This window comes from Vicia villosa, linkage group LG2, assembly GCF_029867415.1.
Source record: "Vicia villosa cultivar HV-30 ecotype Madison, WI linkage group LG2, Vvil1.0, whole genome shotgun sequence".
NCBI lineage: Eukaryota > Viridiplantae > Streptophyta > Magnoliopsida > Fabales > Fabaceae > Vicia > Vicia villosa.
In genome coordinates this window covers 33,179,328-33,194,197 of record NC_081181.1, presented here as the reverse complement: position 1 = coordinate 33,194,197, position 14,870 = coordinate 33,179,328, and the positions used below count along the sequence as shown (strand labels likewise).

Below are 14,870 nucleotides of genomic sequence, written 5' to 3'. Positions count from 1 at the left end.
TATTTCTCTGAGCCTTGTTTTAGGAGAGTGTATCTTGGAGCTTTGTACGTTGATTTGAATTTTGAATAGGAGAAATAGTATGGGCAAATTTTGGGGTATGACAGTTGCGCTATAATTTTTCCTTGACAATCAATGATCCAGCCTTCATTATTTCAACTTTGACTTCTTTGAAAATCCCCTCGATATAAATCTGCACGGCATGCCTCTCGATCTCATCATAGATTCTAAAAACTTTGATTTAAAATCGGAAACCAGTTCATTGTTTCTATAAGATCTCAAAGCCTGCTCAAAATTGTGCATAAATTCAAAAATGCAGCCTCTCTTCCTAACATAACTCTTGATGATTGCATTGACGGCTTCACATTGAGACGTAGTTCTTATACGTCCGAAAAACCTCTCACGTAGATATGCAGTTGCCCATAGTGACTTGTTCTCGTATATTTTTACAACCCAAGAATTTCCTTCAAGTTTGTTTTCTTTAATTAGCCCTGACCAAAAATCTTTAAACTCTTCCTTTAAAAAATTAGCTCTTGAGTACATGGCTTTTTGAAAACCTTGCAAAAATCCCGAGTTCTTTACATTCTCACATGCATTCTTATACAAATGCCAAGCGCATAAACGATGTGTCACATCTAGAAACACCTGTTTTATAGCTTCCCTCACCGCCTCGTCTCTGTCTGTTACAACTGTTTCTGTATATTTATCATTTATGCACTCTAAAAAACCTCTAACAACCACTTATATGTATCTATTGTTTCATCTAACACCAATGCAGCACCAAAAATAACTGTCTGAGAGTGGTGGTTGTACCCTGAAAATATCACCAATGGGTAGTTGTATTTGTTCTTCTTGTACGTCATGTCGAACGCAACCACATCGCCGATACAAAAAAAGTCCGATCTAGTTCTCCCATCAGTACAAATAAGAGACTTCATTCGCCCATCACTAGTGACGACATATTTAGCATATATCATGGGATCAGTAGATGAATTCACATGTAGATAATTTAAAGCAGCGGCTACGTCCCCATCTTTAATAGTAGCATGCATTTTTTATCAAAATAATTGTACAAATCCTTCTTTGTGAACCCAACACGATCGCATCCACCCTTCTGAGCAACCATGTACCTCATTATATGACAAGTTCTAATTCCATGTGACCAAAGACTGTTAATCTGAGTTCTATCTACTTCAGATATGTCACGATAAATGTGGTGTAAGTGTATAAACCTAGTTGGGGTTAATTCTTGGTTGTGAGCTTCTTCAAAAATCGTCACTACATATCTATCCTTGTCAGCCTTGTAATGCACACGAAGCCTAGCGGGACATTTCGTGCGGTTCGTAGGTGTGTGTTCTCTTTTCCTATCGACCCTCCTAAAGTGTTTCATCTCTCTTAGACCGTGTTTATTGCATACAAACTGCCTTATTACTGTTATTTTACCACCCTCTGTCCCCCTTGTCCTAACATCACTTTTCCTAATGGCAAACCCTTTGTATTTACCATTCTTAAAATAAAATTCATATGCTTCATCAACCGTACCGAATTCCATAGCACGAATTTCATCAGCAGTAAGGACATTAATATTCACCTTTTATCACCTACAGCTGCATCTAATTCAACAAAATCTTCGTTATGACTATTAACATCGCCAACACCATCATCTGAACTTTGGAACGCACTGGAAACAGAATTTCTATCATCCTGAGCATAATCCGATTCTGCATCATATTCGTCGTCGTTGGAATCATAATCGTCGTGGTTTTCCATAGTAAACCTGAATTAACATATTTGTTAACACACCAAAGCCCAACATAAACCACAATACCTAATTTCCTATTCAAATCAAGCATAAAATTTGAATTATCACCATAAAATTTAAACCAAATTTAACACCAAATCTGAATTATCACAATTTTTAACACACGAAACTCAACATCAAACTCAATTCCTTATTTCTTTATTAAATCAACGGACCTGATTCAAAGGTAACCACCAAATTTAAAAATTTGAGATCATCAAATATTAAATCCATGTAAATAAAATAAATTCAGGCATAAACCCTAATTCCCAATTTGAAATCAAATTTAGCGCTTCCACTTATACTTTATTTGAAATCAGTTAATCTTAATCATTAATTTCAAACAAATATAACAAACATTTTCGAATTTACCTTAGCAACCGCGTGCTCTATACGAACACAGTCATATTTTTTATCGTGGTATGTTTGGTGAGCGATTGAATGGGACAACCTCAAAGGAATAGGGACGAAGACGATGAATGTTGTGTTGATGTTCAAAAAATGGGAACGATGAATAACTTTGCGATGTTCAAAAAATGGCGTTTCAGGTTGTTCAAAAATAGGGGACGAAAACAAAATTAGGGTTCCAAGTTAGATAGTGAAGATGAATATGATGTTGATGTAGTGAGGAAGATTAAATTTAAGTTGTTCTAATTAATTTTATTTTAATTGAATTTCATTTTTGTAACACCCGAGGCCGAAGAAGGCGAGGGGTGGTTACACCGCATGTAACAACCGAGGCCGAAGAAGGCAAGGTTGGTCGCCGCATAGGAATGAGAGGGATCCTGAGGCCGTGCAGGTATGAGACTGCATGGTTGAAGGAAAACTTATAAGGATTGATGGGTACTACCTATACGAACAAGATGCATCTTCTTTTCGGTAGCCCGTTCCATAAGAACTCCATAGTTAAGCGTGTTTGACTTGAAGCAATTCTGGGATGGGTGACCTTCTGGAAAGTTTCTTGGAAAGCGCGCGAGTGAGGTCAAAGCATGCTGAAAAAGACTCGTGTTGGTTTATGGGGTCAGTCGATCATCCCGAAAACAGTCAGGATTTTAATGACGTCACCATAAAATTTTCTAATAAATATGAGTAATTCTAACATGTGCCCTGACACATGTTAAGAGATAAATGTAAAAAAAAAATTCTTAAAAATTATGCATTATTTTTATTAAAAGTTGATGATTAATATATTTATTGCGTTTTTTAATACAAATTTTTTATATTTAAATTTTTTAACTTGTGCCTTTAGAACATATTTTAGCTTTATCCTATAAATATTATATTTTATTTATTTTATTTAGATTAAATAAACAATTCTAGTGTCATTTAAGCGGTAGACAATAGAATTGGTGTTAATTAAGAATAACTGACTCGTATACATAATTGCAAAGTGGACCACATAAGAATACCAAAAAAAAAAAAAAAAAAATTGGACCACATAAGGATACACGTGGAATAGCATATTCTTATCACTTTAAATCATTAACACAAGAGGATTGGTCTCAACAGGTAAATTGCAACAATGGCTATGCAGGGGACCTCTCTTCTAGTTCCTTCTGTTCAAGAGTTAGTAAAGCAACCAATAACCAATGTTCCAGAACGATACCTTCAACCAAATCAAGACTCAATTACTGTATCAAACACTAATTCCTCACCACAAGTTCCTGTTATTGACCTAACTAAATTGTTGTCTAATGATGAAACTGAGCTACAAAATTTCGACCAAGCATGCAGAGAATGGGGTTTCTTCCAGGTTCATATTGCATATCCTCCATATTTACTATAATTTCTATCTTAAAAAACTAATTATAAGATATTTTTGAAAATTAATTGCAGCTCATTAATCATGGAGTGGACCCTTCAATTGTTCATAATATGAAGATAGGTGTTGAACAATTCTTCAACCTTCCAATGGAAGAGAAAAAGAAATTTTGGCAAACACCGAACGATATGCAAGGGTTTGGCCAGTTGTTTGTTGTATCTGATGAACAAAAGCTGGAATGGGCAGACATGTTCTACATCAACACTTTCCCATTGGACTCAAGGCATCCACATCTAATTCCTACTCTTCCCAAACCATTCAGGTTTTCTCACTTTCTCAATTTATATATGTGTTAGCTTAATTACACTTGACATCTCTGAAAAAAATTATTGATGAAACTGATACCGACATTTGTCCACGTGTCAGTGTCGGTGTCTTGTTTCTGGTGTCCGTGCTTCATAAATTACACATTATTGATTACTTAGTTAACTATGTTGGTAATTAAAACATATTTGGTTGTTTCATTGTAGAGATCATTTAGAGACTTATTGTTTAGAATTGAAAAAAACAGTTGTCAAGATAATCGGTAGTATGGAGAAAGCTCTGAAGATCGAAACAAATGAAATAGTTAAGTTATTTGAAGATGCAGGTCAAGGATTAAGAATGAATTACTATCCTCCGTGTCCTCGACCAGAAAATGTAATTGGATTGAATCCACATTCGGATTCGGGTGCCCTTACTATCCTTCTCCAAGTCAATGAAGTGGAAGGCCTTCAAATCAGAAAAGATGGAATGTGGATTCCTATCAAACCTCTCCCTAATGCTTTTGTCATCAACATTGGAGACATGTTGGAGGTAATAGACATAACATAAGTCATAAGTCATCTGCTATGAGCTATTACAGTCTTGGCAGGGTTGAATTGGTTACTCGATTGTTCATATTTTGCATCCTTTTGCAGATATTAACTAATGGAATATACAGAAGCATTGAGCATAGAGCAACCGTCAATGCGAAGAATGAAAGGATATCTATTGCGACATTTAATAGGCCTCAAATGAGCAAAGTTATAGGACCAACACCAAGCCTTATAACTGCGGAAAGACCTGCTCTGTTCAATAGAATTGGAGTAGTTGATTACCTTAACGGATTCATGACACGCAAGCTACAAGGGAAATCATACTTAGATGTTGTAAGGATTCAAAGAGAGACGGCTAAATAGTTAAACTTTAGAGGATTTTGCAATAAATAGAAGTGGCAATCATGCTTTAAGTTAGTTTTATATTTGCAGGGCATATGCTATTGCTACCTGATAAACACAGTGTGGATTAGCCAATTTACATTACTAAACGTTGATTCTAAATAAGACCAATTTATTTGTAAATGTGACTTTAGTTATTTAAGTTAGGTGATTCTAAATAAGGTATCTTCTGAGTTTTTAAGACCAATTTATTTGCCACTATGATACATGTTTGATGTCTCCTTGCCCAGCTGAAGGCAGTAGACCGATGTTTATTTGTTTGAAATTAGGCATTTAAGTTAAATTATATTGAAAATAAAAAATAATATTTGTTTAAACTAATATAATATTTATAATGAAAATTGTCTCCTAAATATTTCCAAATATGAGAGGTTAGTAATATAAAAGTGAGAGAGAAACTTGAGAGATGGTGACAGTGTTTCAAAAATTAGACTTGACTGAACAGTCGAATTGGGAATCAGAAAGATTATCGGTCTGATTTGATTGTTAGATCAGATAAGCTAGTAAACAAGTGAGAGCCGGTCAGAACCGACAATGCCGGTAAAACCGACGAATTAAATGCTTTTTTTTTCCTCAGACAAAACGACGGCGTTTTGAAAAAAAAAATTAAAATTAAAATATAAGTCGAGTTTATCTAAAACTTATTTGGAATAATTTACCCTCTTTAGAATTAAATTTATTAGATATTGCACTTGTTTTTTATTTAGTTTATATTGTAAATAGACTTTGTTCAAAATTTATTTTACTGTTTATTTTTAGTCAATCTTGATTGAATTTTTTATTTTTGCATGAAGGATGATTCACATTTCAGTAGCCGAGAAGAAGGTAGTAATGGAGAGGGCCAAAGCTCGTTGGGGCAAGACCCAACCGGTGCATCATAGTGATTCCAAACTTGGGTGGTCAAAAAAGGAAGAGTGTGGTTAAGGGGAAGACGGTGAAGGTCGCTCCTCTGAACACTATTATGCAACACTATTATGCATGTTCTTACTGTAGAGGGTACGAAGTCACCTTAGAAAAAAAAAAAGCAGATGGCTGCTAAGCCGGACCCTATTTAATTAATATAAGAATTGCTAGCAAATAAAACCTGGATACTTGCTAATCTTCAACCTCACAAAAAACTCGTTGGTTATAAATGGATGTTCAAGGTAAAGGAAAATATTTATGGGAGTGTAAACAAAAAAAATCAAGATTAGTGACCAAATGATATCATCAACAATATGGCTATGATTTCTATAAATCTTTAGTGGTAAAGCAACTACAATCAGAGTTATTCTCATTTTGGCTCTAACTTGGACACTCACCAATCTTCCACGTCATAGAAAACCAGTTGACTGCAAATGGATGTACAAGATAAGGGAATATCTTTATGGTATTGTAAACAAATACAAATCAAAACTAATGAACAAATGATATCATCAACAATATGACTTTGATTTCAATGGAATTTTCTCTTTAGTGGTTAAGCCAACTACAATTAGAGTTATTCTCATTTTGACTCTAACATATAAATGGGAACTTCAACATGTGGATATCAAGAATGCATTCCTTAATGGTTGTCTACAAGTGGAAATACATATGTCTTAGTCACTTGGCTTTATTCATAAGGATCAAACACTTGTTTACAAGCTCAATAAAGCTCTATATGGTCTTAAACAAGTCCATAGGACATGGTATGAAAAACTCACTCAAGCTCTTCTTCAATTTGGAATCTCACATAGCAAATGTGACCGCTCTTTCTTTGATTACTCTGATCAAGGTGTGACTTTATATGACCTTGTGTATGTTTATGACATACTCATTCCCGAGTCTTCCTCCAATCTGGTTCACAAGTTAATCAACAAAATCAATGTCATATTTGCCCTAAAAAACTAAGAAAACTCGCATACTTTTTTGGAATAGAAGTCAAGTCTCATGAAAATGGATCTATTCTCCTAATTCAGTCCAAATATATCAAAGACTTGCTAGGTAAAACAAAGTTGTATGATGCAAATGGAGTCCTAACACCAATGCTTAGTAATTGTAAGCTTTGTAAAAATGGCTGAAATTCCATTTTTGATCCTCACATGTACATATCCTTAGTAAGGGCCCTTCAATATGTCACCTTGACTAGGCTAGATATTACATTCAATGTCACGAGGCATTTCAGCTCATGTCTTCACCCATAGATTCTCACTAGTCTATGATTAAAATATATTAAGGTATCTCATTTAGGCACTATTTCACAGATTTCTTTTGTCTCCATCTCAATTCGCTCCAAATTCTCATTACGTGTCTTCAGTGACCCTAACTAGGTCACTGATCTAAATGATCGAAGATTAACCTCAGACTCGTGTATTTTTTTGGACCTAACTTCATCTAATGGAGTTCTAAGAAGCAGCCTCTTGTTGCTAAGTCAAGTGTTGAGTCTGAATTGATGTAATTAAAATCCTTGCAAATTAAATTATGCATTCCATTCTATCCACCTACTCTCCTTTGCAACAATTTCAGTACAATCTTCCTCTCATGCAACCAAATTCTTCATTCTCGTACCAAATACATTGAACTTTACATCCACTTTGTGAGAGAACGACTTATTTCAAAGAAATTGACCATTCAACATGTCCCTAGCACATCTCAAATAGCTTATACACTTACTAATCCTCTTGGCATTATAGCTTTTCAAAAACTTAGAACCAAGCTCAAATTCGTAACTCGCGAACCCCCTTGAACTTGGGAGGCAGTATTAGAATAAGGATAAAACTTATATGCACATGCATAAGCTTGTTCTTACTATTATCTTATTAAACAGACACATTTTATAAAAAGGTCAGATTTATTTTTAATGAATTAACGCCGTCTGTTCCAAATTGTTCCTAGAGTGTTTCCATTCTTTCTCCAAAAACAACCACGTCCATCATGAAAGAGTAACTCAAGCATTTTGAAAACATCATTCCATTCTTTACACGACAATCACCTTGAGAGAAAGTCAATGCTCCCCAATACAACTTTACAATCAAATGATCATCACTGCCACAACCACTATGGCCAAAGCTTCACCCACCTTGAGAGAAAGTCAATGCTCCCCAATACAACTTTACAATCAAATGATCATCACTGCCACAACCACTATGGCCAAAGCTTCACCGTCTATAATTATTCGAATGTATTCTATCGCATTGGATCCTTGTTGGCATCCCGTATAAATATTGCTCATAATCGATAACTGTGACTCAACCTCCTCTGCTCTTCCACCCCATAATCTCAAGACATCTTACTCTGATATGAATCAACCCAAAAATTATTTAAGTTGTCCCACTAAAACCTATAAATAAACTCGATCTCCACTCTACATCTTCTCGTTGTATCTCCCGTATCTCGTATCTCCCTCTGTTCTTGTCAATCTTATTGCTGATGCAGTTGAAGGAAATTTGAGTGGAGAGATTGAAATCGGTGATAGAGGAAGAGGCATGTAAGTAGGGTGTTTTGTCCCTCAAAATAACGGAGACGCCTAACAATGTTAAGAAAACAGTACATATGCTACTCTACTTAAGTTTTCTCCTTAGAATAAAGCCAAGAAATCAGTCAAGTGTAGTTGCATAATAATGTGAAGTGGAAAATCATGTACCGATATCTAGTAACTGATAACATAGAACTGGTGTAACTGCATTAGTCTGTTAATGCAGAAGCCAAACCCTAGACTGGTATGCACCAGAACTTGTATAAATACCAGTTCACTTGTGTTTAGAAAATTGAACATTTCCATAATGAATTTGAAACACAAGCTAAGCTTCCATCAATGCTAACAAGATCCCTTATTTGTATAATGATAGGTGTATGTATTATTAGAAGGATCGAAAAAAAAAATTTGATCCTTTAAAGAATCAATTCATTATCATAAATCTTAAATGGTTGAATCTAGACACAATTAGCACAGGAGCCCGAATTAGCTTTAATTGGAGACGGTTCTTTTATCTCAAGAGGAAAAACATTAACTATATATTAGGATAATCCACATAAAAATGGAGTTGTGATCTTTTAAAATAGGACACTCTTCAATGGTTTTGAGGATGTTTATGATTTCGTCAAGTCAATCTAGTTGGGAGTTCCATCCCATTTTTCATCATGTATCAATAAATGCCTTCTGTTTTTTTCCCTTTCCATAACAAAGACATGTAGATAACACCATAGATGCAAATGGCTATGACTGAGAAAACAATATTGAGGCATTTATGATTAAGCAGAACCCGGCATGTCATGTTTGTCTGGATTTCTTATTGTCTTTAGATGTTGGTAGCAGCATTCACCGAGTACAACAACATTAATGGCTGAATTGGAATGCTCAGAGTTGTCTCTCTATAAAACACACTACAACTTGTGTGTTACAATAAAATTTCATTCCCTAAACAGTGTTCTTCTAAGGTTAAAAACTCACTTGTGTAAAATTACACTATATATATCATCAACAAGAAATACTGTTTTTTTCAAATACAAATTTTCCATAATTTCTCACTCTAAACTAAAATATGGCCAGCCCAACAAAAAATGCTATAGAATTTCACCTGGTTGAACAAACTTAGTGAGATCCTGCCTTTACATTCTTCAATTACATTTAGTGAGCAAACCTATTTCAGTAAAATAGAGACTTCCACTTCTAAACATATGATACATATATTCACGCTTCAAAAGAAAGGAACATTCATTAATACTTTCCCTAACCTACATCCAGTCATCTGTAGGGTGCCACTTACCCCCAAGGCGGCCTCGGCATTTAACAAGTTTGGCAAGTCATATGTAAAAGTCTGACTGTTGTTATTTCCATCTGACTGGAACAAAAGCCAAAATATGCGTTGTAGACTTAACATCAAAGTTCAACTTTCATCTGATTTGATGCAGCAGTACCTACACGAGCATGAAGAAACAAGGTCGTTTATATTGAGGAAATGTAATTTAAGAGAATGGCTCAATTGTTTGGGGAAATTATACCATCCACATCTTGGTTACTCGTGGGAGCAGTTGTTGCAAAGCTCATTTGTATAACATTGTGAAGCTCATCCTCCCACATTTCAGGCATCTATGGCAAATCATATCAAAAGATGCACATAATGTAAATATATCAAGCTAATAAACCTTATGTGAGTGTATTTTGCAAATTATGTAAATATAGCCAGCTAATAAACCTTATGCAAATGTAATTTGGCCGCAATGTGAAGTATATGGAATAACTTCAATGTATGAATACCTGAGTTGGCTCCTTGAACCCTCCACTCAATTGTGGATGCATAGCTCTACGAAGGATATCGGACGGGTTTGTCATGTTTGGAATAACTGATTGAATCAGCCCTGGTTGAGGTTGATGTAATGGAGGAAAATTCATCGACATCTCTAAAGGAAACCCTAATGCAGATGAAGGACCGGGCCTTTGGTGAAGAATCTGACAGACAATGTTCAGAATACAGTAATGCAACGTCAGACAGAGTTGCAGATCATATGCTTTGCATTTTTTTTCTAACCGGTATGCAAATAGAGTAACAACTTACATCTTTAGCAAGAAGGCCTTCAATATTAAAATCCAGCCGTGGATTTACCGTTGCAAGTTTCATAGATAAAAACTGCCAAAAGAGAAAAGAAGAGTCCGAGTCAATTTTGCATGAATAAAATGCAAAGGGTCATAAGAATATGTGTCAAGCATTGATTCAATATAAACATAAATTGGAAAAAGATGGAAATGAGGAAATCTACCAAATTATGAATGTTGATATTGTGCTGAGGTAGAACTAAAATATACAGGGCAAAACAATTACATGGATTAAAAATCTCTGGTGGGATATACAAAGATAAGAGTTCTCAATTTCGACTATACCTCAACTTGTCGTTGAAGTGACTGTACATAGTTGATGATTTCGTCCAGCATTACTGCCTTGCCAGTGACCTGCAAACATCGACAAACTTTGAAAGTTAAAAAAAAGAAAATAAACCGACCACACACGAAGTCAATTATGATATAGAACAGTGAATTCCTCTAATTTAAAATTTGGAAGCCACCTTGCTGCATCCAGGCACAAGTTCCTGAAGAAACTTCATCCTCTCACTTATCTTTTCCCTCCTAACCTGCAATGTACTTCTAATTAAAATCTCTTCATTAACTTCCTAATTTACATTCACAGATAATTTGTCAGAATATCTTACTCTTTCTGCAAGGCTATGGCTGTTTGTTGCTTGACCCCGGCGAGCCCTAACATGTATGTATTCCTCCTTAGGTGGATCAGAAGATTGAGAGCCCTGTTTGGTATTCTTCCCAGAAGCCTTGGTGGTTGAAGTTGGTTGTTGGTCGCCCTTCTGTTGATTCACAGGGTTGTCCTTTGCTCCTTCACTCTGTAGTTCTTGAGCTTCATTAACTTTATCATTATCATCATCCTACCACAGAGAATAAATCAATCACATTAGGGAAAACGGTATCAAAGACGCACACCAAAAAAATACAAAATAAAGCTCACACAATTCACAAACCATACTTGTCCACTTCTTTTTCTTTTCTTCGAGTTAAGTCCTTTAATAGAAGGCTCCCCACTAGTAGTACCCTCCAACATTGGGGAACCACCCTGTCCACCACCACCACCGTCATCGCCCGACTCACCTCTGTCAGAATCATTACCATTCCGAACAACAGCCTTCTTCTCTTCATCTCGAGACAAGGCACGACTCTCATTTTTATCATTCAATAAAGGGCTTCCTCTAGTAGCCAATTGCTCAACAGATGGAGACACGCCTTTGGTAGCTGCTTCAACTACATTAGGATCACTTCTTTCTTGTGATTGTCCCCCGGTTGCTATTTTCAATCCAGCTCCCGCAAGAGCATCTCTACCTCCATGAACTGCACCGACATACATAGCCATGGATTGAGGAATCCCATACGAGTTCATCACATCACCAAAATTCCCTCCACCGAAGCAAGAGAACCTCGCAGCCCTTTCAATAAAACCAGAATCAGCTGGAAACTGAGATAAATTCTGCGGAAAAACCCCTTGTCCATTTGGTAAAAAACCATCCCCTTTCAACATAGAATTAGTCTGGTTCCAACCTATTTCATCATGACCACCTCTTCCAAAACCAAACCCATCTTTTCTAATCCCAACCGCGTTCGAAGAGCTCCCATTGTGCTGAACATTCATGTCACAAAATCCCAAATTTTGGGAATTCGCTGAATGGTCCCAAAAGTTAGGACTAAAAGAGTCCACCATAGAGGCAGATGAACATGAAGAAGAACCAACTAAATCTCCTCTCATAGAATTACCAATTGAAACCAAACCAGCAGATGAATCCACAAGATTTCCACCCCCAAATCTCCAATCAGGAGGCATACCAGAAGAGTAACTCATAGGATCCTCATTTCTATCTACCTCAAACTTTTCTTTGTCACTCATATCAAACTATCAGAGAAAAATTTATCAAACACAAAAGGGTACTTTCAAGTTTTAATAGTAGCCAAAGCAAATAGTATAAAAAAAAACACTAGGAAATGAAAAGCTTGAAGTAAGGAAAAAGGGTTGAGAGACAGAGAAAGAGATGAAATAAATGATGAAACAAAAAGCAAGTACCAAAAAGATGTACCAAAGGTTCACACGAGTTTAGCAGCTACCATTTCCAAAGCTTGAAAGTACCAAAAATTGATAAAGAAGGACCCCCCTAAAGACTAAAAAAGAGTGAGTGAATTGTGCAAACAACAACATTGATTTCAGGATAATAAATAAGGTGATTGAAGCCCTAGTCAGAGAGTTGCAGATAATAAAAACCAAAACCAAAACCAAACAAACCCTTGAAAAGAAAGAGAGAGAGAGAGAAAGATAACAACTTTAAATTAAAAGTTGGAAGAGAAAGATACCCAATTTCTGATTCTGTGCTACTTTTAGCACCCTTCTTTCCATTAAATCAAAAACACTTTAATCAAATTTGGGGTTTTTCTTCTTTGATAACAACACTGGTGGTAGAATAGAGAAAAAGGGGAAGGAAGTCTAGTAAAGAGAGTGGAAAGAAAAAGGGTAATGGCAAAAGGAGGGTTGGTTTATATACCTCACTCACTCACTCACGCTTACATAAAAAAGAGAGCTTTTGATGATTAACCACCGCCACTGCAATTGTATAATAATCTAAATACCTGCCCCTTAAGCACCTCTTCCTCAACTTTGAGAAATTAATAATCATTGTTCAAAAAATAATACGTTAAATTTATACAATTTAAAATGAGTATAATTTGAACCGTACTACTCACGATTAAATGTTAAATTTATACAATTTAAAAAGAGTATAATTTACATATGGTTAGTAGTTGGTCTAGTGGTGATTGGCGTTAGACATGATAGAAAGAACCACAGTTCGATCTCTCGAAATCGGTAGGAGGGGTTGGAATCACTTGATGTCACACAAAAACGCACAAATAAATAGGCAGGACAGAATGGGGCGGTGTGGACATCAATCTTTGATTTGTTCCTCACTCAATGCAAGTAAAATCGGTATGTTAAACTGATCGGGTATAATGTGTTTATTAACTTATTTAAGTTTCTAAGTTAAGAAATGTTTGAAGTTAGACAAGTAATAATGATAGTTTGAGTTTGCAAGTGACATTGCCAACTCTTACATGGGTTGTTTTTCTGTTTATCTTATTACATTGTCCTTTATTACATCTTGAAACAAGTGCATGAGATCTTTAATATGGTCAAGGACCCCAAATCTAGCTGGGTCATCTCTACTCATTTCTTTTTTTCCCTTGCGCAGTATAATAGTATTAAATTCAATACTATAGTACTTCATAAACTATAAACAACCCATATGGGTCTTGCACTGTGGTGGATTATTATTAACGTTAGGTGCATTGTCTAGGTTCTTAGGGAGACTCAGAAAGAAAAATACATGAAAAGAATATACATTGTCTGTCACATATCACATTGTGATAATTAACCTCTATTATCTTGTTTGGTAGTATTCATATTTAATTATCTTTCTATCTTTTTTTTGTACTGCCTATGCCTATGGAAACAGAAGAAAGCATTAATTTTGTAAAATTATTGCCTGGCAAGAATAATTATTTTAGGGTACAAGTCTAGTATAAATGATTTGCGAATATAATATCCGAGTACGCTGTTTATGTCAATTACTAGAAAATAATCAAATCTATTTTACAACATTTAAAGAGGGTGCGTTTAGAAAATCCGTATAAAATGGAATAGAGGGGTGTGCATTTAGTAATTCCGTGGTTATGGAAAATTTAATTTGTTAACTCTTTTTTTTAAAACAATGTTGCTCATAAAAAAATGAATTTCTTATTCCACATCATGTTTTTTAGTACACCACACGAAATATTAAAAATCTAAAATGCATTTTTGATTCGTACCATATTAGATATGAACGTTGAAATAGTTGAGAACTAACCGGAAATATAACTACAATTTAGAACTGTAAGTAGTATATTTCCAGGTTTGGGGAACAACTTAAACGCGCGCTGCCTCTTCCCCTTCCATTATAGTTTCAAACACAAACAACACAAAAACACTCTCAAAACTCTCTCAATTTCATTTGTACCAAATGAATCACATTTGCAATCAAAGTTGTTTGAAATCATCAAGCACCAGTCTCTCAAGCATCCAACCACAATCAATCAACAAACATCAACCACAATCAATCAAGTTGTTTTTGAACTTTTTTGAGTTTATGTAAAATTCACTCAAATGTGTGTTTTAGGTTAGAAATTAGGGATTTTGTAGTTTGTTATCAACATTAGGAATCATTTATAAGGGGTTGGCAATGTCATTTTCATGATCAATGACAATTTGTTGAACTCATTTGTGGGGGTGGGAAGCCATTAACGTGCCTCTGAAATCGCAACAGAAACCGAAAATGCATTTCTGGTTTTCATCAAGAACAAAACCGCAAGTACATTTCCGGTTTTTGTATGTTTCTGTTTTCAACTTTGTTTTGAACATTGGTCCTTAAGTTAACATTTTTTTGTGCTTCTATATGAGCAATGACTGACAAAGCATCTCGATTGAGACACGGCAAGGTTGCACAACATGCTTCTGTG

The 14,870-nt window shown here is 35.4% G+C and overlaps 2 protein-coding genes across 9 annotated transcripts; one reads left to right on the top strand and one right to left on the bottom strand.

Moving 5' to 3' along the window:
• Window positions 1–3,279: 3,279 nt before the first annotated feature.
• LOC131649931 (protein SRG1-like) lies at window positions 3,280–5,006 on the top strand. Its single transcript, XM_058919675.1, has 4 exons — window positions 3,280–3,551; window positions 3,635–3,882; window positions 4,091–4,415; window positions 4,520–5,006. The coding sequence occupies exons 1-4, from the start codon at window positions 3,321–3,323 to the stop codon at window positions 4,778–4,780; spliced, it is 1,065 nt and encodes a 354-aa protein (XP_058775658.1). The 5' UTR covers window positions 3,280–3,320; the 3' UTR covers window positions 4,781–5,006.
• Window positions 5,007–9,003: 3,997 nt separating this feature from the next.
• On the bottom strand, window positions 9,004–12,943 carry LOC131649929 (transcription factor bHLH49-like). Of its 8 annotated transcripts, none has more exons than XM_058919670.1 (10): window positions 12,678–12,943; window positions 12,394–12,488; window positions 11,311–12,225; window positions 10,985–11,212; window positions 10,841–10,906; window positions 10,659–10,727; window positions 10,336–10,407; window positions 10,038–10,229; window positions 9,782–9,869; window positions 9,004–9,697 (listed from the first exon to the last, which is right to left on the bottom strand). In XM_058919670.1, exons 3-10 carry the CDS (start codon window positions 12,217–12,219, stop codon window positions 9,660–9,662), a joined length of 1,662 nt encoding a protein of 553 aa, XP_058775653.1. In that variant the 5' UTR covers window positions 12,220–12,225; window positions 12,394–12,488; window positions 12,678–12,943; the 3' UTR covers window positions 9,004–9,659. The 8 variants fall into 8 exon arrangements, with proteins under 8 accessions (XP_058775653.1, XP_058775654.1, XP_058775655.1 ...); XM_058919671.1 differs by having other exon boundaries at window positions 12,407–12,488; XM_058919672.1 differs by having other exon boundaries at window positions 12,394–12,481.
• Window positions 12,944–14,870: the final 1,927 nt, after the last annotated feature.